General features: G+C 52.3%; 1 protein-coding gene across 1 annotated transcript in view; it reads left to right on the top strand.

The window, feature by feature from the left end:
• Soga1 (suppressor of glucose, autophagy associated 1) overlaps nt 1-23,765 on the top strand; it is a 71,093-nt gene that overhangs the window by 4,167 nt on the left and 43,161 nt on the right. The window contains exons 2-3 of the mRNA XM_021192187.2: nt 14,964-15,188; nt 21,292-21,450. Of these exons, the coding sequence (XP_021047846.1) occupies nt 14,964-15,188; nt 21,292-21,450 (384 nt within the window). The remainder of the gene's footprint in view (nt 1-14,963; nt 15,189-21,291; nt 21,451-23,765) is intronic.

The raw sequence follows: 23,765 nt of genomic DNA, 5'->3' as shown, positions 1-23,765 counted from the left end.
CAGGTTGGCAGTGGGGAGACAAGCCCCCCCACACACCTGGGGGTTCCAGCTGTGAGTTACAGGTCCCAGAGAAAAGCCCTTACTGACTGGCGATTGCCATTATATAGATGGGCAAGTAGAGGCTCCAGGATTCTGTCGTTACAGCCCACATTCCAACCCTGCTGTTCAATCTTGGTCCGTATCCTTCTGCCATGTGGCCGGGGAGACTGCGCTTTTGCTTTTGATCGCTACTGGCGTGTCTGGTCTTGGATAGAGGTTGGTGAGAGGAGCCCTGTGGGCCAGGTGCCAGGCTAAGATTTGTAGGCAGCCATGGTGAGTAAGCTCAGTTGGGGCAGTGTCTGCTCAGCATACACAAAGCCCTGGGCTCCATCCCTAGATCCGCATAAGCCTGGAATGCTGGCACATGCCCGTCTGTAATCCTGGCATTTGGGAGGCAGAGGAGGGCTATCCTCGGCAGTGTAGTGAGTTCAAGGCCAGCTTGGGCTAAGACTGAGTCTCAAAAAACAAAAACCTAAAAGGCTGATTGGCTAATTGCTGTCTATGTAAGCCCATAGGTGGGGGTGCCTCTGGGGCATTTTGCACATGCCTGTAAAATGGGGGTTGGATTGTCATGGACTTCTTAATTGTGAGGGTGCGTATCCACTGCTCAGTAAATGTACCAACCCAATCACCATCCTTTCCTAAAGTCCCCCTCTTCCTCCCTCCCTTCCTCTGACATAGCCCGAGTCTTCTGCTGAGTGGCACGCCTGAGGCAGTTCCTTCAAAGCTCCTGGGAGATAGGAGAGGAGGAACCCAGCCTGTCACCATGTCAGCGATGTCCCCTGGTTCCTGCCCTGAGTTGTAGCTTCTGGCCTGGGGGGCGGGGGGCAGGGCTTGGAGGTTGGGGGAACAGCTCCAGCAGGATGGAAAATGTGGGCGGCAGCTGCTGTGGCCAGAGGCTACCACAGAGCTCGGCGCTCTTTGCAAGGGGCTGGGCCTGTGTCCCTGGACACAGTCCTGTACACATAAACACATGCACACTTCTTCAGAGCTCAAGCCTAGAGACCCACAGTTATTCATGCCTGGCTGATGTATACATTCAGTGACTCACTTATGCTATATGCTTCCAGAAGCCAGCCTCCAGACACGTTCACTGTGGCTCCACATGGAAAGTGACAGACAGACCCTTCATGCCACACATTACCAAACACAACACATAGCAGCAGGAGACGCCAGGCTGGGAAGTACACACTCCTTCACACAGCCTGGAGACACTCTCAGACACAGGAAGTCCATATACACGGGAAGGTGTGATGTATGTGCACACAGACATTATCTATATGCACCAGCATCTGTAGGATCCCAGAGAATTGTCAGGGGACACAGACACCATCCCCCCCCCCCGGTACCCAGTGCCACCCCTTCCTCAGAGAGCAAGCAACGTTTGCACACGTGCCTGGGGTTCAACACATGTCACATGAATACCCACAAAGAGGTTCACAGGCAGGATGGACCCAACCTTCACACACATTAGCACCGACACAAGGGTTGATGATGCAGATGTCAGACATGGTGTTAGCTTAACCAGGGCACCCAGACATCCATGCTCACGCATACACACGTTATTTACACTGACCATGACATTTCACCTACGCACATAAACACAGGAAATCTTGGTTAATGTCCCCCGGAGCTACCGTGTATGTCTCTTCTGTTTCCAGCTGCTCATAAGGCTTCTTGTCTTGCTGCTGGGACCATGAGTGGCATCAAGACTGGATTTGTAACTGCCTGGATCTGGGGTTCCAGGGGCCCAGCTGAGGAGGGCTGCAGGTGGAGTCTGGAAGTCTCCATAACTAGAGAAGCTGTATCAAAACTCCCCAGGCTCCAGAGCTAGGCCCTGTGGGACTAAGGGAAATGGACACGTGTCAAGCCTGCCACAGAAAGAACGGTGCCTCGGGGTGACTCTTCCAATCCCTTTGGAATGAATTTCCTGCGAACCCTGCCTCCCTCTGCCGCAAGTTACAGAGGCTGCAATGCCCTGATCTGTAGACAGTGCCCATACCTAGTCTAGAACTTACGGAAGTGAGAAGAGATATAAGAACCCAAGGGCAGCAGAGCGGGCTTCCTGGAGGAGGAGGTGTCCCGGCTGGGGGTTTGCCTGATTGGCTGCCTCGGTGCTCAGCTTCTGGAACAGGGCCTGCCGCCTTGGAGGGGCTCATTAAGTAGATGTGTATGCTTAATTGATCAGCGATGGTTCTGGCCTGGAAATGCGTGGTAGGTTTAAAAAGGAGGGCTGGAGCCAGGTGTGGCGGTACATACACTCAGTCCTTGCACTCAGGAGGCTGGGGCAGGAGTTCAAGTCCAGCCGGTACTACAGAGTGAGACCCTGTCAGGAAAGGACAGAGCGAGAGGGAGGAAAGGATAGTTGAGTCACAGGTGTGAGAGTCATGGGTCTGGGGGTAGGACTTCGGAGTAGAGGGTCAGGAGAATTAGGAAGGACTCTAGGTACCTGGCCAGTAGACCCCTGGCTAGAAGACAGCTTTGCTGGTTTGCAGCAGGGCTGGGCCCAGGTGGCCCTAGCACTAGGCACAAAATTGCTGCTCTCTCAGGATGCCAGTGAAGGCAAAGGCAAGGAAGACTGAGGTCCCATAGGCACACTCTGTCTTTAGAATCAGGTCCGAGGCCAAGCCGCACCTTGTTGTGTCACTTCCTGTGCATGTTGCCTCTTGGAACCTCTGTCTTCCAGTCTGTATAGAGGGAATTCGATCCCTTTCTTGCAGGCACTCGGGAAGATAAGAGTTCAGACACGTGAGAGCCCATTTCTGTATACAGAAGATGGGAGGGACCCCAGGCTCTAGGTAACCTCTGTGGCAGAGGGACACTCCAGAAAAGGGTTTGGTTAAGTACAAGGCAAAGGACTGGCTGGCAGCCAGGGTTCTAACTGTGGCCAACCCCTAGCCTCCAACACATGACATCATCTGTAGTCTGTACACACCCCTCTGGTGCGGGAAGATGGGGCCCCTGCAGTCAGCACTGTGGTTGTCTTTGCTGGCTTTCCCAAGGTGGGGCAGGGGTCAGAGGAGGTAGAAGCTAATGTCCATCCCTCCCTTGTCTCAGTCAAACGGACTGAAAGCTTGGGATCTGGACCGAGCCTGGGCTGCGTCTGGGCCTGCGCCTTGCTCCCTGTTCCCCCTCCAGGAGCCTCAGCTCTGAAAAATGGTCTGCGGTGTCACCATGTCTATTCATCAGGAGGGAGCCGGCGTGTGGGGAGCTGGTCCCCTCCGGGTTTCACTCATCCTGGTTCTCAGCCCTTACCCTTCAACAGCCCCAGGCTCTGGTCTGTCCCCTGAGAGCCCTGGGTCTCGGGCTTCAGGCTGCCGCTTGCTTTGGATGTGCCTCTCTGTCTGGGAAGTGTGTGTGGAGCCGTTTGCGTTGTGTGTTCCTGTAGACACTTTTCTCCTTGGCAGCTCACTTGCCCTAAGTCACTCCTCCCTGATGGCCAAAACCTGGGTCTCACTTGCAGCCTGGTGATGCTTGCTTAGTGGTAGAGGACCACCCCTGGGGCCCATCCTAAGATAGTGGCAAAACGTCTCCTGCCTGGGCTACAGATGAGAATGAAGGTGACTGAGGTGTGTGTGTGTGTGTGTGTGTGTTGTGCGTGCGTGTGCGCATGCACGTGCTGTGATTCCCAACTGCCTGAGCCTACTTGGCTCTTCTGGACTCTTCAGCACCACCAGACTTTGTTTGGTCCCCCTCCCTGGTCCTGCCTTGCCTGGGCATCACGCTCCTGTCCCAGCCCATGGCTAAGTGCGAGGTTGAGCTGCCTTTACGTCTTGCTTGCCCAGCCTTTTCATCCAGGTGCCCCTGGTGCCTTCTTTGCCCTTTCATTACCAGATCCATTCCCCTGTCCCCTTTCCATGATCTCCCGGGAACTGTTCCAGGCCAGGTTTCCTGTGTTAGGTACTAGGAGCTGTGGGGACTCCTTGGTGGGGCATTTAGCTCAAGGTGACTAGATTGTTAACAGGTCATTTCTAGCTTCGCAGCAGCCACTCCTGGTTCTGCATGGCAGCATGGCGCTTCACCCCTTCCTTCTAACCACGCTTAAACTGCAGCCCAAGGAACGTTATGTCACCTTGCTTGCTAGTCACATTAGCTGTAAAGGACAAGAGGGATTCAGGCAGTGTGGCTCTTGGTGATTCTTCAGGCCTTGACTCCCTGCCCTTTTCTGTTACAGACTTGGCTGAAACCCAGAGGTTGGGGGATGTTGTCAACAAACCCTGATCCAAAGCTGCCTTCCTTCCTGGGCAGGACAGGAGAGACAGTGTCTGTGCTCCCTTGAGTGTGCCCAGAAGCACAGGGCCTCGGGGCACTGCCCCTAGGCTTTGAATAGGGCAGTGGCAAACCAGATATGACCTTGGGTAGGCAGGAACCTCTGGCCATCTCTCTCTGCCCTTGGCCAACACACACACACACACATACACACACACATACACACACACACACACACACACACACACACACACACAGATGGGGGGGGGGAGCATCTGCCTCCCGTGCAGAGCTGTGTCAGGCCTGGAAACCACCTCATTGGCTGTGAGGCCTTCTCTCCCTCAGCCTCAGTTGGTTCCCCTGGGAAGTGGGCAGGGTAAGAATAGAGCTTGCCACAAAGGATCGATCACCACTGAGAAAGAGAGAATGGCTTCTCACCTCTGCTGGTGTCTGGCACATGCCATACCCTTGGAAGTGCCAGCTGTTGTTACTTCTGCTGTCCCATTTATGAGCCTAAGTCCTGACTCCTGCTGCCTCTACTTTTAGGCTTCTTGCCTACTGGGGAGGGAGGGAGTAACTCTACCGTTGGCATGAGCCTGCCTTGGTCAGTCTGCTCTCTCTGATGTTGGAGAGGCAGGGCCCAGAGAAGTGGGATCTCATAGATCTTTAGGGTCAGATATCCCCAGTTGTCAGTGGAACAGGAGCATTGAGATCCTATGACCCGGTGATACATGGCTGGATGGGACTTCCTCTGTGACGCTTAACCCTGATTCCCCCAAACCTCTGCCCACAGAAGCTAAGCTGGGTTGAGCTTGACCAGGAGGCAGGAGCCCAGAGTCTTTCTGGGCCTCACTGCGCGACCTCACTGCCCTCTCTGTAAACGACTGTGGAGCCTTTGAGTTCCCCTTCCCCTGGAGTGTTTGCATTTGAGCTGGAAGGGAAGTAAAGCCCTTTGCAGCCTCCTCCTGGGGTCTGAGTGCGATGATCTCATCTGGAACCTTGTCAGAGTCCTGGGGAGGAGGAGGGACAGCAGATGGCTTTTCTGGCCTTTTGGGTGGGGCTGGCCTGCTGTCCTTGTGGCCACTGCTGGTCAGCTCTTCCATAGCTGGGGTAGGTTGCCAGGACCAGAGTGGGTGACAAGTGATCTGGAGCCAGGGTGGCAGATGGGTAGGCAGCCTGGGCCTTGGCCCAAGGGAGGGCCATGGTAGCCAAGTGGTGTGGGAAGAGGAGGGCAAAGCCGAGCCCCTGGTCCTTTGTAGAGTGGTTGATTCGAGTGAAGTCCCTGCCCCATATAGAGCATAGCCTTCTCTGTCCATCCATGAGTCCGCTTTTGAGCTGGGCGGGAGATGATCCATTTGGGTAAGATTTGGAATCTGTCATGGCTGCGGCCCGGTGTCAGGGTGCTGGGAGTTGAAGCCTCTGTGGAGATTGTCCTCGGAGTCTAAAGAGAGTTTGCTGCAGCTGCTCAGCGGGATGGTGGTCCTCCTGTCAGCCTGTCTGTTCCCTCATGGCTATTTCTATTTCTTTTTTGTTTGTTTGTTTGTTTGTTTTTTCGAGACAGGGTTTCTCTGTGTAGCCCTGGCTGTCCTGGAACTCACTCTGTAGACCAGGCTGGCCTCGAACTCAGAAATTTGCCTGCCTCTGCCTCCCGAGTGCTGGGATTAAAGGCGTGTGCCACACACGCCCGGCTGGCTATTTCTTGAGCCCCTCTCTATGTGCCCATCATAAGTGGTTCTCTGGTGACTGAAATGGGCCTTCCAGGACCAAGCAGACACATGAGTAAAATGCATGTCACTAATAGAACTGTGTGGTGCAGTGTGAGGGAAGGAGAAGGCCAGGCTGCGGGGCTTGGCAGGAGGCCTGGCAGGAGGTGCCACAGGCCACCCACACAGGAATGGCAGAGGCTGAAGGCTGTGACAGGCCAGGTGATTTCTGCTGCTGTGGGAAGACTGGGGTGGCTGAGTGTGGCCCATGTGAAGGGTGGTTAAGGGACATGGAGGTGAAGGGAGTTGGGGTCAGCGAAAGAAATGAATGAAAGAAAGAAAGAAAGAAAGAAAGAAAGAAAGAAAGAAAGAAAGAAAGAAAGAAAGGAAAGAAGGAAGGAAGGGGAAGGAAGGAAGGAAGGAAGGAAGGAAGAAAAAAGATCTCACTGTAAAATAAGTTTTGATAAATGTACTCAGTTCTATAACTGTTTAACCCCAGTCAAGATAAGGGCTAACGTCTATAAACTAGGTACATTAGAATTGTATTTCTTCTTCAATCTATTTATCTATCTACCTACCTTTCCATCTCTAGTTAATGTGAGTGTGGGCATGCATGTGGGGGTCCTTGTGGAACTTGGTTCTCCCCTTCCATCAAGTGGGTTCTTGGAATTAAAGTCAAATCATCAAGCTTGGTGGTAAGGGCCTTTTCTCACTGAACCGTCTCACAGGCCCCTAATTGGATACATTAATTTTTTTTTTTTTTGTATATAAATTATACCTGAGATCTAGGGATGTAGTAGCTCAGGGCCAGAGCCTGGGCTTAACATGATGTGAGAGATGCTGTGTTTAACCCTTAGCAATCACAAAAGAAAGGGGGGTGGGATTAGAAGAGTTCATTATTCAGCCACACTTCCTCTGCAATCAGAACCCTCCCTCTACCACCGTCTGTTCTCTGTCCCATAGCCTCACCCATTCACAGTGTCACATGCATGGCACCCTTAGCATCCCTGTGGCTGGCTTCCTTCGTGGAGTCAGAGCCCAGCTGCTCCAGGCTTCCAGAGCACCCAACCCCCCCACCCCCCCACCCCCCCCACCCCCGCTGCTGCTGGTGTTGCATGGAGGGGGTCACAGCTTAGCCATTTGTGGGTCAGGAGTCTCGCGGGCTGTCCCAAGGTTTTAATAATCATTGGAGGGCTTAAAGCGTGGGAACATTTAAACAATTTCAATCACATTTTAAGTATTTAAAAAAAAAAAAACAACAACAACAAAAAAAAGGGGGGATGGTGCATGCTTTTAATCCCAGCACTCGAGAGGCAGAGGCAGGCGGATTTCTGAGTTCGAGGCCAGCCTGGTCTACAAAGTGAGTTCCAGGACAGCCAGGGCTGTACAGAGAAATCCTGTCTCAAAAAACCAAACAAAAACAAAAACAAAACAATAACAACAACAACAACAACAACAACAACAAAAAACAAACCACAGGCTGGAGAGATGGCTTAGAGGTTAAGAGCACTGACTGCTCTTCCAGANGTCCTGAGTTCAATTCCCAGCAACCACATGGTGACTTACAACCATCTGTAATGGAATCTGATGCGCTCTTCTGGTCTATACTCACATACGTTAAATAAATAAATAATAATTATTATTTTTTTAAAATCACTCTTTGGGAGCTGGGGTACAGAGCAAGCACTAATACGCAAGATGCTGAGTTCAATCCCCGGTGCTGGAGAAGCGATGGAGGGAGGAGAAGCGATGGGAAGGGAGAAGGAGGGAAAGAGAATCACTGTGTCTTGTACTAAGTTGGGAGCAGCTTATTGAGGTTAAGGGAGGGCAGCCATGACAAGAATCTGAGCCCAGCCTCCAGGCCTGCTGTAGGCAGTCATTAAGTATTCAAACACCTGGATGTGCCCAAGGAAGTCGGTGTTTCTGAGGTAAAAAGTTAGGAGGCAGTGACGGGGCAGGAGGTCTAGGTGTGCTCTCTGTGGACTCACTGCTCTAGGCTGTCAGTTCCCAGCTTCTGACCCCGCCTGGGCACAACTGGGATCTCAGATGTGGTCATTAGGCCTCTAGGGCGGCACTGGGAGTACTCTCCAGAGGGAGGGAGTTGAGGGTCTCCACCTATTATCCTCTTGTCTCCAGGAACCTTATGTCCCCTTGGCTCCTTCTCTGGGTTGGGACTGTCTCTGGGGTCAGACTACCCACTGCCACTTGCTCTGTGTCTGCAAAGGGATGTCATGTCCAGTCATTCTCATTTCCCATGGGCCAGATCCATCGTGCACACAGTCTGCACTCCTGTACAAGGAAGGACTCCACCAAACCCATTCCCCACTGTGTTCTCACGGACAATCATCTTACATCCATGCAGGCAGCACAGAGGCAATCCTTGGATCTGAAGTCAGGGCTGGCCAGGAAGTTCAGGGATCTGCCTGTCTCCATGCCTGTCTTTATCCATGAATGCTGGGGATCTGACCTCAGGTCCGCGTGCTTGCACAGCGAGCGCTTTGCCCGTCCAGCCATCTCCCAGCGAGGCTTCTCCCATTTGATGCTCTGAGCAAACAGGGGCTGGGGTAATAACCCAGGCTTTGCAGATCATGGTGCTCCCAAGAGAACAGAGGCTCTGGCATCGTATTCTATGCATGGACCCTATTACTGTTATAGGTTATACTGTTATAGGACCCTATAGGTTATAACCTCCAACCTCTGCTGAGACCTCCAGGATAATGGTTTTCAGTGTTAACCTCCAAGTCCAAGGAGATTCAAGCTAGATTGAAACAGTTACTAAAGTATGCTACAACTATGATGTAGTTATATGTTTGTTAACTCTTGGATTCTGATAGCTGCTTTAACTACTGAAATTTCAAGGTACTGATGAGTATAAACAATATTTTGACATTTTTGCAACAACCATTATAGGATATGAAGATATGAGCAATTTCTTTGGTGTCCAAGTCTTGGGTGCTTCTGATACAACCTCGATTTGTTCTTGAGACCACGATGGAAGGAGATGCAAATTTCAAGAGGTTGTTGCAATTAAAGGTGTGACTTTGTTGAGTAGCCACAGAGAGGAGGGGACCTGAGGGAAGCGTTCCCTCCAGGGCTCTGCCTGTCGGGGTGGACTCAACAGGCTTGTTCCCTGTGATGCACACAGCTCTCTCTGTAGAGTCCTTGCTTTCTGCAAGGACTCATGAGGTGATTCACCAGGAATGTCTGTATAAACTGTGTCGTCCCTTGCCACCCTGCAAGCCTATTATTAGCAATATTGTGAGTTCATGTTGGGTCCTCGAGCCCAGCCTGAACTTAGAGACTCTTCTGGGCCAGTCTCCCAGGAGTCCTGGGAACTGGCCATCTCTGAGAGGTTGCTTCCTGCCGGCAGCCCTCTTGGATCACTGTGAACAGAGGTGTTTAACATGTAGGAGATGTGTGGGAAGCTGGTGGTTCCCTGGGCAGGCAGACCTTGCTATCGTCCTGTGGTGGCACTGGAGTCAGCCTGGACTCTCCCTACCCTTTCATACAAGCCCTAGATCTGGGGTCAAAAGGACAGAAGGCTCCAGGCTATGGAGAGAGACCAGGCAGGCCAATAGCCTTTCTCTTTTGTTCACACCTGCCCATGGTGCCTGTTGCATTCCACATCCTAGGGATGTTGGGGACCAGAAGGGGGTGAGACCCAGCCTCACTCTGCCCTGCTCTTCCTCAGGCAGTTAGAGATAGAACAATGAGGAGCAAGCAGATACAACCGTAAGTCGTTACCATCAGGGACCGTGCAGTTCAGGGTGTAGGTTCAGAATCAGATCAGGGAAGAGAGGAATGTTCTGGAAAGCTTCGAGAGCTGGGAGTTCTCGTGGTGAAGGTCAGTAGAGCATAGCAAATGGCCTGAGTAAAGCTGGAAGAATGCAGTGAGCATGCCCTGGCCTAGGGCCACTTGCCTTGTATGGAATCCAGCTTCACCCCTCACTAGCTTGAACAGCTCTGGGAAACTTCTGAGCCTCAGATGCCCCCTCTGCAAAATGGGAGCATTTTCGATGCCCTTCACAGGGTTCAGAAGAGATTTAACACTCAGAAGTGCGTGGGTGAGCCTGTGTTTGTGAGTCTCCCTGTAGGGCCAGGGTCAGCCTTTCAGTCCTAGTGTATCTGGGTGCGGGTGCATGATAGAATAGGGAACAGATTGGCAAGGGGTCCAAGGTTAGGGGCTTGGACCTGAGGCAGAAGCCAGTGAATTGAGCCTGAAAGCCACCTTCTTTTCTTCAGACTTCTACTCAACAGACACTGCCTTCTGAACAGAGCCAAGGAACCTTGCAAAGGGACAATCATGGCAGGCTGCAATGGCCCTAGACCCTGTCCTCCCTTCCACTCCCTGTCTGCAGCCTGGGCTTAGACATTGTCTAAGGGACAGTGGGCAGCAGGGAATCAGAGCCTGGCGGGGCTGCTTGACACCTTTCTTCAGCTTCTTTAGGGTCGATAACAGTCTAGGGGTCTAGTTTACTTCAGGGTGTGGGGTTGAGAACTGGGGGTCCCTCAGACCCCAAGGTGGGCACTGTACAGAGTGGCCTTTTACGTCTGAGGTAGAGGGTGAGATTTGGAGAGTCCCCATGCTGGGACGGGGAGACCTCAGAACCTCGTTCTAGGAGACTGATCCCTCTTTCTTGATGTCCTATAGAAGGGTTCAAGAGGTGGCATCTCTGTGGGTCCCCTGGACTGTCTGTGAAGAAGCCAGGAGGCCTGTGTCTCAGCTCTCTCCAACTGGACCTGCCACCCCAGAGCCTCCGAAGGCAAAACTCTGACTGCAGGGCCCAGGTGCCCAGAAGATCTCTGGCCTGGGTGTGGACACCGAGCCTCTGTCCTTTCCCTGCCCCCACCTCAGACCCAGACACCCAGAGTCTCTGCCTAAGCTCTACAGTGTCCAGCCCATGTGGGCTACAAGCCCTCTTTTGTCAACTCAAGCCGTGCCAGGAGGGGCTGGTGGGTGTTTTGCCTGCAGCTGGGGCAAGCCCCCAGAGGCCTCAGCCCCCTCAGATACAGAGCTGGCATGCCCACAACAGCCTGCACTGTGGTGAGGGCAGTTCCCCGAGAGACAGCTGTTGGGGATAACCATTCACTCACTTCTTCCCTAGATGTGTGTGTCAGGCTCAGAGCCAGGGACTTGTGCCGTGAGATGGGGCTCTTGTCTTCTGTGAGGAAGAAAGTGGGAGGAAGTTCCTTGCCTCGGAATCACTTGGGGAACCCACCCCTGAAGTTTCTGACTTAGTAGGTGTGGATTGGGAATATGGGGGTGGGGGTTGCATAGCCCTGGCGTAGAACCACACCCCTGAGCACGTTTGGCAGACACTGCCAGTGAGCTATACCCTTCTGGGGAACACTGTCACTCAGAACCAGATAGAGAAATTGTGATTGAATGTTTTCTGTATTTTTCAAAGCTTTCTGTTTGGCCGTGGTGGACTACCTTCACAAAAGCCCGTTACTTAAAACATGGAGGGACGTCACCTCCCGTGATCTGTATGAAGCGACATCTCCGCCTGTGATCTCAACAGCCTGAGCTTGTGTGTGCCGGTGTTCCCCCTTGACTCATTCTGACCTAGAGTCACTTGGGCCCTCACATCCTCCCAGTTACCGTGTTGCCAGGATAACAGGGTAACATGTGAGCTGCTCGTGGTTGGCAAGGCCCTGCAGCCTGGGCCATGGATGTAGCTGTCTGCCTTTACTTCCTGCCCCTTCCTTCCTGCCCCCTTCCCTGCCAGCTGAGCTGGTGCATGGGCTCCTCACTTCCCCATTTCTCCCACCGACTGTCTCACTTCCTCCCCGTCCACGTCTGCCTAGTTGACATGGTGTGGGGTGGTGACTCTGGGTACTTTGAGATGACTGCTCCTCTGCAGCCAGTAGGCAGGGACACCCACTCCGGTTGCTGGTGAACACCCTCCCCCCAGGACACAGCCTGGCGCTGCGTAGGGATACTTGGATCAGTTGTGAGTTGAGAAAGACAGCATGTGGTGGGGTGGAGCCCCTAATTTGTCAGTTCTGTCTTCCTTTCCTGGATTCTAAGAAATAGTTCCAGAAGCCAGGCAGATGGATGGGAGGGCCCCTGGGGGCTGTGGCCTGGATAATTTGGCTTCTTACCTGTCCATCAATCCAGCAGGCCACACCCCTTCCCCTCACAGGGAGCCAATGCAACCAGGACATAGTCTGGTCCCACTGCAGTGTGGACCCACAGCCTGTGCTCGGCTCAGTGGAGGCTGGCAGGCAGGTGTGAGGAGAGGTCTCCGTGCTTCCTTTTCCAGACTATCAGATCCCTGGGGTGAGCACAGGGTGTGGAGAGCAGAGGGGATCCCACCCCTACACCCTCCCCTTTATTCCTATCTTCTTTAGGGGACTCCAGCCCTCCAGATCTGGTGTCCTCTCCGGAGTGGCCTTTCTGTTCTGGTTGTCTCCCCCTGCTTCCATTAGTACCAACCTTGTAAGCTTCTACCTGGAGCAGAGCCTTCGTCAGGGCCTCGTCCCGGGTGACTCAGTTTCCCTTCTGTGTGTAATCTCGTTCAAGCTAACAGTAGATATTATTCATGTTTGTGACTCAGTTTCCACATATCTTCTGAGACATAATTATGTGTTTCTTCTGGGAGGCGTCCACATTCCCCCTCTGTGTAGTGTCTGGGAGTCACGTCCCATCTTTCGCAATGAGAAGTCTCTCTTATTCTCTCTTCATTAGCTAGACACATTTTCGTTCATTCTGATAGTACCCGTTGGGAGTGTGCAGGAGGCTAAGCAGGTGCTGGGTGTGTGTGTGTGGGGGGGGGGGCAGGCAGGTAGGGCGACCTGAAGGTTCCCACAGTCACTGGGAGAGCAACTGTTAAACAGTTTCAGATGAGCTGAGGTGGGTGAGGCGCTGATGGGAGCTGTGACAGAGGTGGCAGTGACTGGGCTTCCTGAGCGAGGTCACCAGAAGATCCCCCACGCAATACTCCAACCAGACCTTCCAGGCCTGCATGGCTGATCCCTCCATGTCTCCAGCCTTGTGGGGTTTGGACAGTCTCACATAGATGAGGCTGGTTTTGAAATCATGATCTTCTTAATTCCATATCCCCGTGCCTGACTCTTGCTTAATCTTTAAAACAAAGGTAAACAAACAAACAAACAAACAAAAGCTTTCTTTAGACAATAGTCCCACTATGTATAAGGCTTGGCTGGCCAGCAGCTTTCTGTACAGAGCAGGCCGGCCTGGTCTGAGATCAGGTCTCTCCTCTGAGACCCTGCCTTTTTGTTTCTGCCTTTTGTCAAATGCTGAGATTAAATGCACCATTATTAAATAAATATACTTTTGATTTTAAAAAAAATTTTTTTTTCAAGACAGGGTTTTTCTGGGTATTCCTGCCTATCCTGGAACTCACTCTGTAGACCAGGCTGGCCTTGAACTCAGAGATCCTTCTACCTCTGTCTCTTGAGTGCTGGGATCAAAGGCATGCAGCACACTACCTGACAAATATACTTTTAAAAGGACATTTGTTATATATGTATGTGCCACAGAATACATGAGGAGATCAGAGGACAGCTTACAGAAGTTGGTTTTCTCCTCTCTTCTACCACATGGGTCCCGACAACCAAACTCGGGCCACCTTGGCTTGGTGGGCGGCACCTTGACCCATCTTACCTGTCCCATTGATGTATCTTTGTTTTCTCAGCTGAGACAGGGACTTACTGTGTAACCCTGACTATCTTGGAACTTACTCTGTAGACCAGGCTGTCCTTGACATCTGCTTACCTCTGCCTCCCAAGTGCTGGGATTAAAGGCATGCTCTGCTACACTCAACCTCTTGCAGTGTCTGGATACATTGAGTTCTACTTCTGAGCCTTTGTACACAGTGTTCCCTCTTCCTGGAACTCTTCTGGATGTTGCTTCTTGCCTTGGCTTAGATGTCCCTTCTTTAGAGATGGCCTCCCTGACCATGTCCCCTAAGACCCCCTTCCTCACTGCCATATCTCCCACACTGCTGCTCACTGCTTTGTAACCCACATTGTTACTTTGTTATTTTTGCCTCCATGATACTTACTTAACAGTATCTGAATTTGCTTTTTTGTTTACTTTGTGTTCCAAACAAGGCTGCACTAACATCCTTCCTGGGTTTTGTGTGCTACACAGTGTCGGTTATGTGGCAGATTCTTACAGATGGTTGTAGAGTGGATCCCTGGTGTATGTTTCCCATTGCTTCTGCAACAAGCCTCTAAGGTTCCCTAGTGGCTATGACAAGAGAAGGAAGGCTGTGTTTTCCATGCTTTTGGAAGCCTCTGTTCAAGATCATTTCGCGCCTCCTGTGACACAGAGCCATCAAGGCAGGGAAAGCTTGACCAACCAGGAGGCTGTTCCCCTCGTGGTGACCAGGAAAGCAAGGCACAGGGTATTAAGGGCTTTTCAAGGGCCCTCTCCAAAGATGTCTCTCCCTCGCCTCCTGGAAATGGTCCACTGCTTCCCAGTATAACCATGAGGAATATTCAGCCCATAGCAAGTGACTTTGGGGGACTTTAAGAGCCAAATCATAAGAGTGGTGCGGCTGTAGATTATCTTCCAGGTCTTTGAGACTCAGGTCCTGGTGGGTTGAATGTCTGCTGAGTGTTCTGTTACAAACAGCACCCTGTCCTAGGCCTTTCGCCCCTTGTGGACAGTTCACACTGTGGAGGCTACCTGCACTCCCTGGCTGGTGGCCCCTTCTCTACCTGCATAGCCTGTCAGTCTTTCCTCTATTTCTCCCTCACATTGCTCGCTCCCACTAGCTTCCCTCTCATGGCCCACCCAGATCATCAAGAATAATACTCCTGTCTAGAGACCCTTCTCTTAGTCTCATTTGCAAAGCCCCCTTTGCCGTGGAAGGCATATATTTAGGATCCCCTGAATTTAGCTGTGGCTGTCTTTGAGTGGTGGTGTTCAGCCTGTAACCCCAGACCCGCCAGGTTGGCTTTCTGAGTGTGGCCAGCATTCAGGCACCCTGGCTACTGCCGTGGCATCTGTGGGTCTGACCGTTTCTTTTCACCCGGCAGGATGAGATTGAGGAGCTACGGGCTGAGATGCTGGAGATGCGGGATGTCTACATGGAGGAAGACGTGTATCAGCTGCAGGAGTTACGGCAGCAGCTGGACCAAGCCAGCAAGACCTGTCGCATCCTGCAGTACCGACTGCGTAAAGCTGAGCGCCGCAGCCTCCGCGCTGCCCAGACAGGCCAGGTTGATGGGGAACTCATCCGAGGTCTGGAACAGGACGTCAAGGTCAGTCTGGGGTCACTGCTGACCTTCACAGGTGCCCTTGTTGGGTGGTTGGATCATAAACCCCATTGGGGATCCAGGTTAGGCCTGTGGCTTACTGCTTGCTTTGAGCAAATTATCCTGCTTCTCTGGGCCTCAGTTTTTCCATCTTCAACAGGTCCTCTAAGTAGGATATCCAGAAAATGGTATGACAAGAACCCTCCTGAAGCAGCAAGAGACCGTTTCTTGTGTGTCTGCTTTGTACATGGCGTTGGCCTCAAGTAGGCTCTACTTACGGTCCCTGCTCAGGTCCACAGACTTCTTATGGTAGGACTGCAGCTGAACCAGGATGGTTCAGAGCTGGGCTCCAGTATACCTGGGCTTTGGGGTTTTAATCAAGTCTTATGTGTTTCAATTAACTTATCTGCAAAATGGGTATAAAAACATACAATCCAGAATATTGAAACCCTGGCTAAGACACCAGAGGGACCGACAGTGACTCGCTATTATTACTGAATCCGTTTTCTGGAGGAGGGTGCTGGGGCTCAGAGGAGAGAAGCATCTATCCAGGGTCAAGACGTCAGGCTCATCCACCTCTCAGACCTCACTGCTGGACCCTGCTGCTCCTCTCTGCCAAAGGAGCAAGCGGGAATGGCGCCACTCAGACAGGTTGGGGATGGAGAAGTCCCCACTGCCAGTCTTCTGTAAGCCCCCAAAATGTGGGGACCCTGAGCCAGCCTCCGCTCTCAAAACTCAGCCCAGTGTGAACAGGGAACCCAGTGTGCGGCGACCAGTACAGAAGTGGGAGGAGCCCAGCAGTTCTGCAGGTAGCCCAAGGGAGAAGAGGGCGGGAGCCTGGTGACGATCCAGGACTCCCAAGGCCCCCCCTCCCCCCAGGACAGACAGGTGCTGAGCCAGCCACACACCTGCTGCTGGAAAGCCCTGAGAATCCAGCCCTGCAGGGCATTCAGAAAGGACGCTCTTCATTCTGTAACCAGTGTGGATTTAGGAAGGCTGCGACCCCATGCAAGCCTATGTGCCTGTGTGGCGCCAGTTTTCTTGACTGCACACTAAGCTCTTGTTATCCAAAAAACATAAACAAAACACGATTTAAAAACAAAAAGATCCAACAACTCTCGGGTTCCCTCATCCGTAGGAGACTGAGCAGGGAAGGAAAGAGCGGAGCGAGCCGTTCAGGCGAATCTGCGGTTGGGCCCTGGTCTTTGAATCTGGGAGGGACCCTAGACAAGTAGACCGAGAAGAGAGGGTGGGGAGCAGGCTGGTGGGCGGAGCCAGAGCAGCTGGGGTGGGGGTGGGGCTCAGCCCTCCAGGAGGAGGGGAAGGGGGCCCCTTCTGTTGGGATTTGAACGAGCCAATCAGCATGTCCGCGCTGCTCCTGCCCACCCTCGCAGCTGCAACGCTGAGCTCATGTTCTGGCTCTGCCTTAGCTGGCCGCACGGCTTTGCCATCACCCTTCCTCCCAGTGTGCTGGGGATGTTAGAGGCAATTATGGAGGTCTTCAGAATACTGACTTCCCTGGCTTCCCCTAGGCAGGCTGAGGCAACCAGGTGGAGAGGGACTGGGGGCGGGGGGTATGCCTAGGGATTCCTCGCCTGCTCAGCAGGCTCCTTGGCCCCGTGCCCTGTAGAGCTTTTGAGCTCCGTGGTTTTATTGAGCTGGTATGTTATTAGTGAGATTGCCCAGCCGCCACCCCAGAGCAACCCTCCCAGGCTCCTTTTGCTGGTCCACACAGTTAACAAGATCTCCGACCCTCAGCAGGGTGACTGCTAGCATGAGGCCACTTTGTGGCCATGTGGACTTCGGTAAGCTGTTTCAATCTCTGATCCTATTTCCACTGTGGAACATGGAGATAAGTTTAGTATCCTATAGAGACTTAAAAAACAAACAACAACAAAACCTTTATTTACTATTTACTATGTCTGTAGCGATCTGTTATATATATGCCTCAACACCAGAAGAGGCACTAGATGTCATTACAGATGGTTGTGAGCTACCATGTGGTCACTGGGAATTGAACTCAGGATCTCTGGTAGAGCAGCCAGTGCTCTTAACCGCTGAGCCATCTCTCCAGCCCCCTATAGAGACTTTTATGAATATAAAATGAAATTACAGAATAGAGTCCTGTGTGGTAGATGTGGCACCAATCAGTGGAGCACGTGATGGGAGGGGGCCATGGCTGGGGGACTCTGGGATCCACTGCTTTTCTTGTAGAAAGCCCCAGAACATGTCAGTAATATGTACCCTATCCTTATATAAGGATGCTCTGGCCTTGGCTCTGTGTCCTGGGTGACCTACATCGCTCCTCCTTAGAGCCTCAGTTTTCCCTCTGTCAAATGGCGTGACACACCCATCATGTGATCTTTGAGTTTGGTCACACATGCCTCAGGATGCTTGCCTGGCCTGGGGTACTGCTTATGATTTCCATCTCTCTCCTTGAAGAACAGAGCCACAGGGACATATTGTGATCCCAGGTTCCGAGCCCAGAGGCTGATCTACCCAGGAGCTGGGGGCCACCGCTACTGCTGGCCTTTGGCAGGAACCAGCACTGTGAATAGTGACCTCATGGTTGAGCACATTTGTTTGTGCTTTAAGCATTTGCTGTGTGTCTAAGGCTGCCTCTCCTCTCTCTCTTTCTGTGACCTCTCCTTTGGTTATAACTTCGGGGCTCAATGAGACAGGCACTTTGGACATAGAAAGCTGTGTTGGGACTTGCTGTCGACAGGCCATTATTAATCATTGTATTCCTTCTAACTTGCCCTTCTACGGCATCATCAGCTTGAGTTGACCCATGCTTGCTACCTTCCTAGTCATGTGACCTTGGGCAACTGTCCTTTCCTTTTTGGGATTCAAAGCTGTCATGAAATATGTCCTGAGGGTGAGAAAAGCCTGTGGTTGTAGCCTGGGGAGGACCTCACTGATTCTATAAGTGACCTGTGAGAGCCCAGGGCCCTGGAACCACTGGAAATCTGGACCTGGACATGGGCGGTGGTACCCTTTCCTTCCTGACTCTAATGGAGGCTTCAAGGCACTAGATTCAGGGACCTAAGCTTGTGGGCTCTTCTGTTTGGAAGGCTGCAGCTTCCCAGGGGATGGGTGCTTCCTTAACATGTGGCCCTGTGGACAGGGGGATTCATGGAGAAGGGAGAGGATCCAGGAACTCGCCATGGTGGAGACAGAGCACTTGCTACCCTGATGGAAGCATGTTTGGGAGATGACCCTTGGCCCCAGTGACCCTCTTCAGACAGTGGGGCGGGGGCTGTGGAGGAGAGTGCAAGCCACCTTGCTAGGGCAGGTTCAGCTCCCACATGTATTTCGCCAGCCTCTTCTCCTTTTTCATGTGCAGGGTCTTGATTTGTTTGTTCATCCAACAAGCATTTACTAGGCATTCAGTGTGTGGTGAGCCTCGAGCTGCTGCTGGAACACAAATATAAATGATCCAGATAGGCGTGGCCCTAGACTCTGTGGCTCACCACTTCTACCCCAGTACCAAGGCAAGATGAGATGAATGAATGAATGAATGAATGAATGGAATGTTGGTGAGGACAGGGCTTCCTGAATGACCTAGTAGCCCAAAATCGGGAACTATAGCCTTAAGCCTGGGCCAACATGGCTAAAACCAATACAAAGAGGCAAAGCAGTAGGAATGCATTAAAACAACAACAAGAACAATGATGACGACAACAACACTTTTGTGGCTCAGCTGACAGAGTGCTTGCTTAGCAGGCACGAAGCCCTGAGGTTGGTCTTCAGTTCTGCATAGACTAAGCAAGGTGGCATAGGATTAGCACAGGGCTTGGGAGGCAGAGACAGGATCAGAAGTTCAAGGCCAGCCCTGACTAGTAAGTAGCAAGCTCAAGTCTCTCCTGGGGAGGAAAACTTTTTTTGTGTCCCTGGAGATGTAGTTGAGAGGGAGAGTACTTGCCTAGTGTGTGCAAAAGTCTCACCATTCCCAGCACAGCCTAAAAGTCAAAATCCTTGTGTGGATGGCTCCTTGACCTTGTGTCTCCGAGCTGCCCAGCGAACCCTTAAATATTTTACACAATCAAAAACAGGTCAAGAAACTGTGAAATCAATGCAACTTTTGTAACACACTAAATAGACTGAAATATTTAAAAATAATAGTAAATAAGAAGCCTTGTATTCTTTGAGCACCTCTGGATTCCAGCCACCACTCAAACCCACGATGGCATTTGCTCCCCCTTGCAGCCGCAGGAACAGTATATCCACCCGTGTACTGCTGACCAGACGCAGGCTCCAGATGTTCAGGGTTCTGGCACTGGGTTTGAATCGAGTTTTCTTCTCTGCAAAATCTCTGCTATTGAAGAGTGGGGAAAGCTTCGTGGCCCGCAGTGGCCACAGGGGAGGCTTGTGGGCCTCTGCCTGGCGTCCTCAGAGAGCTCCAGGCTGGAGGGCCAGTGGGCTGAGGAGAGAGGAGAGCTGTGCCCAGTTTCCTTCCAACTGTTATTTTTCCTGGCCTTCCCTGCACGTTGCCAAAGGGGTCTGTGCTGAGTTGGGTTTGGGCCCAGGCAGAGGGCAGAGCCAGGGAGAGCCTCTTCCCTTCCAGAGGGAGGAGAAACGTGGTCATTTCCGATATTGGCAGCCTTGGGTGCTGGGTTGTCTGTGCCACACAGGTCTGGCCGACAAGGCTTTCGGAATCCTTGGGGGGCTCTGGCTATGCTGGCTCCTCCAAACCCCAGGGAGTCCTAGCCCAGCCCAGTCATGCCCACTGTATGTGACCCTGAGAAAAACACTTCTGCTCTGACCTTCTGTAAAGCCTAGCATTTAGTGGGTAGGTGTTAGCAGGACCCAGCCTACTCGGGGAGTGGCACCTATTTGCATATCCCTGCTCTGGAGGGCTTCCTTCACCCCACCTCAGCCCCCTTGCCCTGCTTGCCCATGCCCAGCAACAGGGCCAGGACTGAGGGGGTCCTCTAGATCTTGGGGTGCTTTTCCTGCTGAGTCTGGACCTGGGATTGGAGACTGCTGTTCTGTGAGCTGCATCTAAGGGACAGCTTGGACACTAGCCCAGCCTTTGTCATTCTAGCATGTTCTTTATCCGAGAACCGGCCTCAGGGTCACTGTGACCTCTAGAAAATCATGCCTGTCTCTGGACCTCGGTTCCGGGGAGCAGCAGCCACAAGTCACCAGACACTCACTGTGGCAGGCACTGGGGGAAGACCTTGTAAGCAATAGCTGATATGATCCTGCTGTCGGCCCTGAGATTGTGCCCATTTTATATGTCAGGAACACTGAGGCACAAGGCCAGGAAATGACTTGCCAAGGAGCACACACTGCCTGTTTTGTGCTGGGCTTCCAAACCAGTTCTCTTCCCTTTCCGGCCCTTGTGAAGGCAGGGTTTGGAGTATTGCTTAGATGTAGAGTGATTGCCAGAGAGAAGCAAGGCTGGGTTTGGACTCCAGCACAGCTCTGGCTGAACATAAAGGCACCTTTAAGAACTAAACCAGAGGGCTGGTGAGATGGTTCAGCCGGTAGGACCACTGACTGCTCTTATGAAGGTCCCGAGTTCAAATCCCAGAGACCACATGGTGGCTCACAACCACCCATAATGAGATCTGACGCCCTCTTCTGGCGTGTCTGAAGACAGCTACAATGTACTTATGTATAATAATAAATAAATATTAAAAAAAAAAAAAAAGAAGAAGAACTAAACCAGAGGGGTTGGTGAGATGGCTCAGTGGTTAAGAGCCACTGCTATTCCCAAAGGTCCTGAGTTCAATTCCCAGCAACTGCATGGTGGCTCACAACTATCTTTAGGGAAGTCTGATGCCCTCTTCAGGCAGACAAATATATATGCAGCAGAGCACTCGTACAATAAATAAAATTAAAAAGAAAAAAAAAAAAAAAAAGAGAACCAAACAAGATCATCACAGCTTTGGGGGGAGGGGGCAACATATTGGGAGCTGGAGTGCCTTGGTTTGGATCTGTTATTCCCGAGATTCATGGCTCTCAGGGAGACTTTAGACCTCTCTGCTGAATGAGGGTGAGAAGGTGACTCTGTAACTGAGGAGAGATGCTCACGGAGACTTGAGGTGTGTCCTCCTGGGGCTTGACCATGCTCCCCCCATCTCTCCCCACCCTGGCTCAGGTCTCTAAGGACATCTCCATGCGGCTTCACAAGGAGCTCGAGGTGGTGGAGAAGAAGCGGATGAGGCTGGAAGAGGAGAACGAGGGGCTTCGACAGAGGCTCATTGAGACGGAGCTGGCCAAGCAGGTGCTGCAGACGGAGCTGGATCGTCCCAGAGAGGTGAGGGCGGCAGCCCAGCTGGGGCCGGTGCGATGCATATCCCTGCCTGGTTGCTCGTGGACTGAGACGGGCACCCTTGTGCCTTGACACCGCTGTTTCTCCATCCATCCTTCCAGCATTTGCTGAGCACCTAATCTGTATTCAACCCTGGTTACTCTCTCTGGGACTAACTGAGGCTATGTTCAGCAATGCCCAGCATGGGCCTGGCCCTGTGCCTCAGTTTCCTTGTCTATAAGGCTTGGCAGTTGTTCCCTGGTCACCGACAGGGACACTGAGTGGCTTGTGTGGCTTTAGGGACTAGTGTGCTGTGGCTACTTGGTTTAAGAAGGATGCTAGGGCTGGGTGTGGTGGCACACGCCTTTAATCCCAGCACTTGGGAGGCAGAGGAGGCGGATTTCTGAGTTTGAGGCCAGCCTGGTCTACAGAGTGAGTTCCAGGACAGCCAGGGCTACACAGAGAAACCCTGTCTCAAAAACCAAAAAAAGAAGAAGAAGAAGGGTGCTAAGCTTGAGCCTCCCACTTTTGTCTCTGAATGTGACTTCCAGACCCCATGTCCCCAGTCATGGTGATGTTAGCCCCTCCTCCTACTGTAACCTTCTCCAGCTGTGTGTTAGGCTCACATAAGGACAGTTTATCTCAGAAACCTCCGAAGAGGCCCAACAAAGCTGTGGACATTCCGTGGCCGAGCGAGCAGCATCCGGTCAGGAAGAGTGAGGCAGATTCTCAAGGTCATGCAGGGCACAGGGAACTTCACAGTGGAAAGCCATCAGCCTGGGGGGGCGGCGGGGGGGATGCTTAAAGCCTGGGTAACTCCTGATTCCTGGTGGGGTCGGCAGTCCAAACACTAGGTGGCATAGCTGGTTGGCTGCTCCTGAGGTGTCCCGGGCTGCACATTCTTCTGGGGCACCCACCTGCTTCCCAAGAGGCCCAGCATACCAGATGTTCAGGACTGAGACATCACAGTCCCCAGGGCAGGGCAGTCCTTTGGCTGTCCTTCCCACGAGGCACGTTGGTGCTATGGGCCAGTGCCATGTAGGGTGGAGAGGGGAGGAGGTGCCCTGTGGGCTCCTGTGGAGTGCACCAAGCTGTGGTGCTGGGTGGGAGGCTTCCTGCTGGCTTCGGGCTGCCTATGCACTGGCTACCATCACACACAGCCTTGTCGCTTTCATCTCTGATGGCGAAAAGGAGGGGCACTACAAAGCCCATTCTTCTTGCACAGGTAGGGAAACTGAGGCACTCGGCTGCAGCTTGTTGAGTTTGCCCCAACCTTTCCTCAGCAGAGATGTGTCTGCAGTCACTTCCCCCTCCAAGTCCTGGCTTCTTCCTCTGTGATGTCAGTATGCAAATAGTAGCAGCTTAAGATGCTGTTTTGGATCCCTAAGAAGTCTGTGGAATGCAGCCCAGTGGTAGAGCATGTGCCTGGCACGTGGGAGGCCCTGGGTTCAAGCCTTAGGGCTGGAAAGCAAAGGGTCAATATTGTAGAGTTCCCTTTATCTGAAATTCCCCAGAGTAGATTGATAAGACAGGGGAGCAGAAAAAAAAGAAAAAAAGAAAAAAAAAAAAAAGACAGGGGAGCAGAGCTACTGGGTGGGGGAGGAGGGAGCGAGGCTCACTGGGGGTGGGAATAGAGTTTCAGTTTGGGGTGATGAAAGGGTTTGGAGGCAGATTTCAGGTGTTGTTGCTACCTACTGTCCCAACACCTGGGAGGCAAAAGCAAGAGACTTAGGAATTCAGGTCATCTTAGCTGCAGAGTGAGTTTAAGGCCATCCTGGGGTCTGTGAAACCCTGTCTTTTAAAAAAGGTCTGGCTCGCACACCTTTGATCCCAGCACTTGGGAGGCAGAGCCAGGCAGATTTCTGAGTTCAAGGCCAGCCTGGTCTACAAAGTGAGTTCCGGGACAGCCAGGGCTACACAGAGAAACCCTGTCTCAAAAAAGAAAGAAAGAAAGAAAGAAAGAAAGAAAGAAAGGAAGGAAGGAAGGAAGGAAGGAAGGAAGGAAGAAACAAACAAACTAGGCCTGGTGGTTGAAGGGGAGGTGCTAGGCCTGCCTGAGCTGCAGAATGTGTCTGTCTGTGTGTGTGTGTGTGTGTGTGTGTGTGTATGTATGTGTGTGTTGGGGGGGTATATGTGTGTGCCTGCTTGTTTGACTGTGCACCACATGTGTCCCAGTGTCTGCAGAGGCCAGAAGATGGCATTGGAATCCCTGGGACTTGAACTATCGTGTTTGTAAGCTGCTCAGTGAGGAAGCTGGGACGAAAGCTAGTCCTCCGTAAGAGTGGCAAGTGTTCCTACCTGTGGAGCCATCTCTCTGGTCC

Source organism: Mus pahari, chromosome 3 (genome assembly GCF_900095145.1).
Source record: "Mus pahari chromosome 3, PAHARI_EIJ_v1.1, whole genome shotgun sequence".
In the NCBI taxonomy this organism is placed as follows: Eukaryota; Metazoa; Chordata; class Mammalia; order Rodentia; family Muridae; genus Mus; species Mus pahari.
The sequence above is the reverse complement of the archived record's forward strand: the minus strand, read 5'-3'. Positions and strand labels throughout refer to the sequence as shown.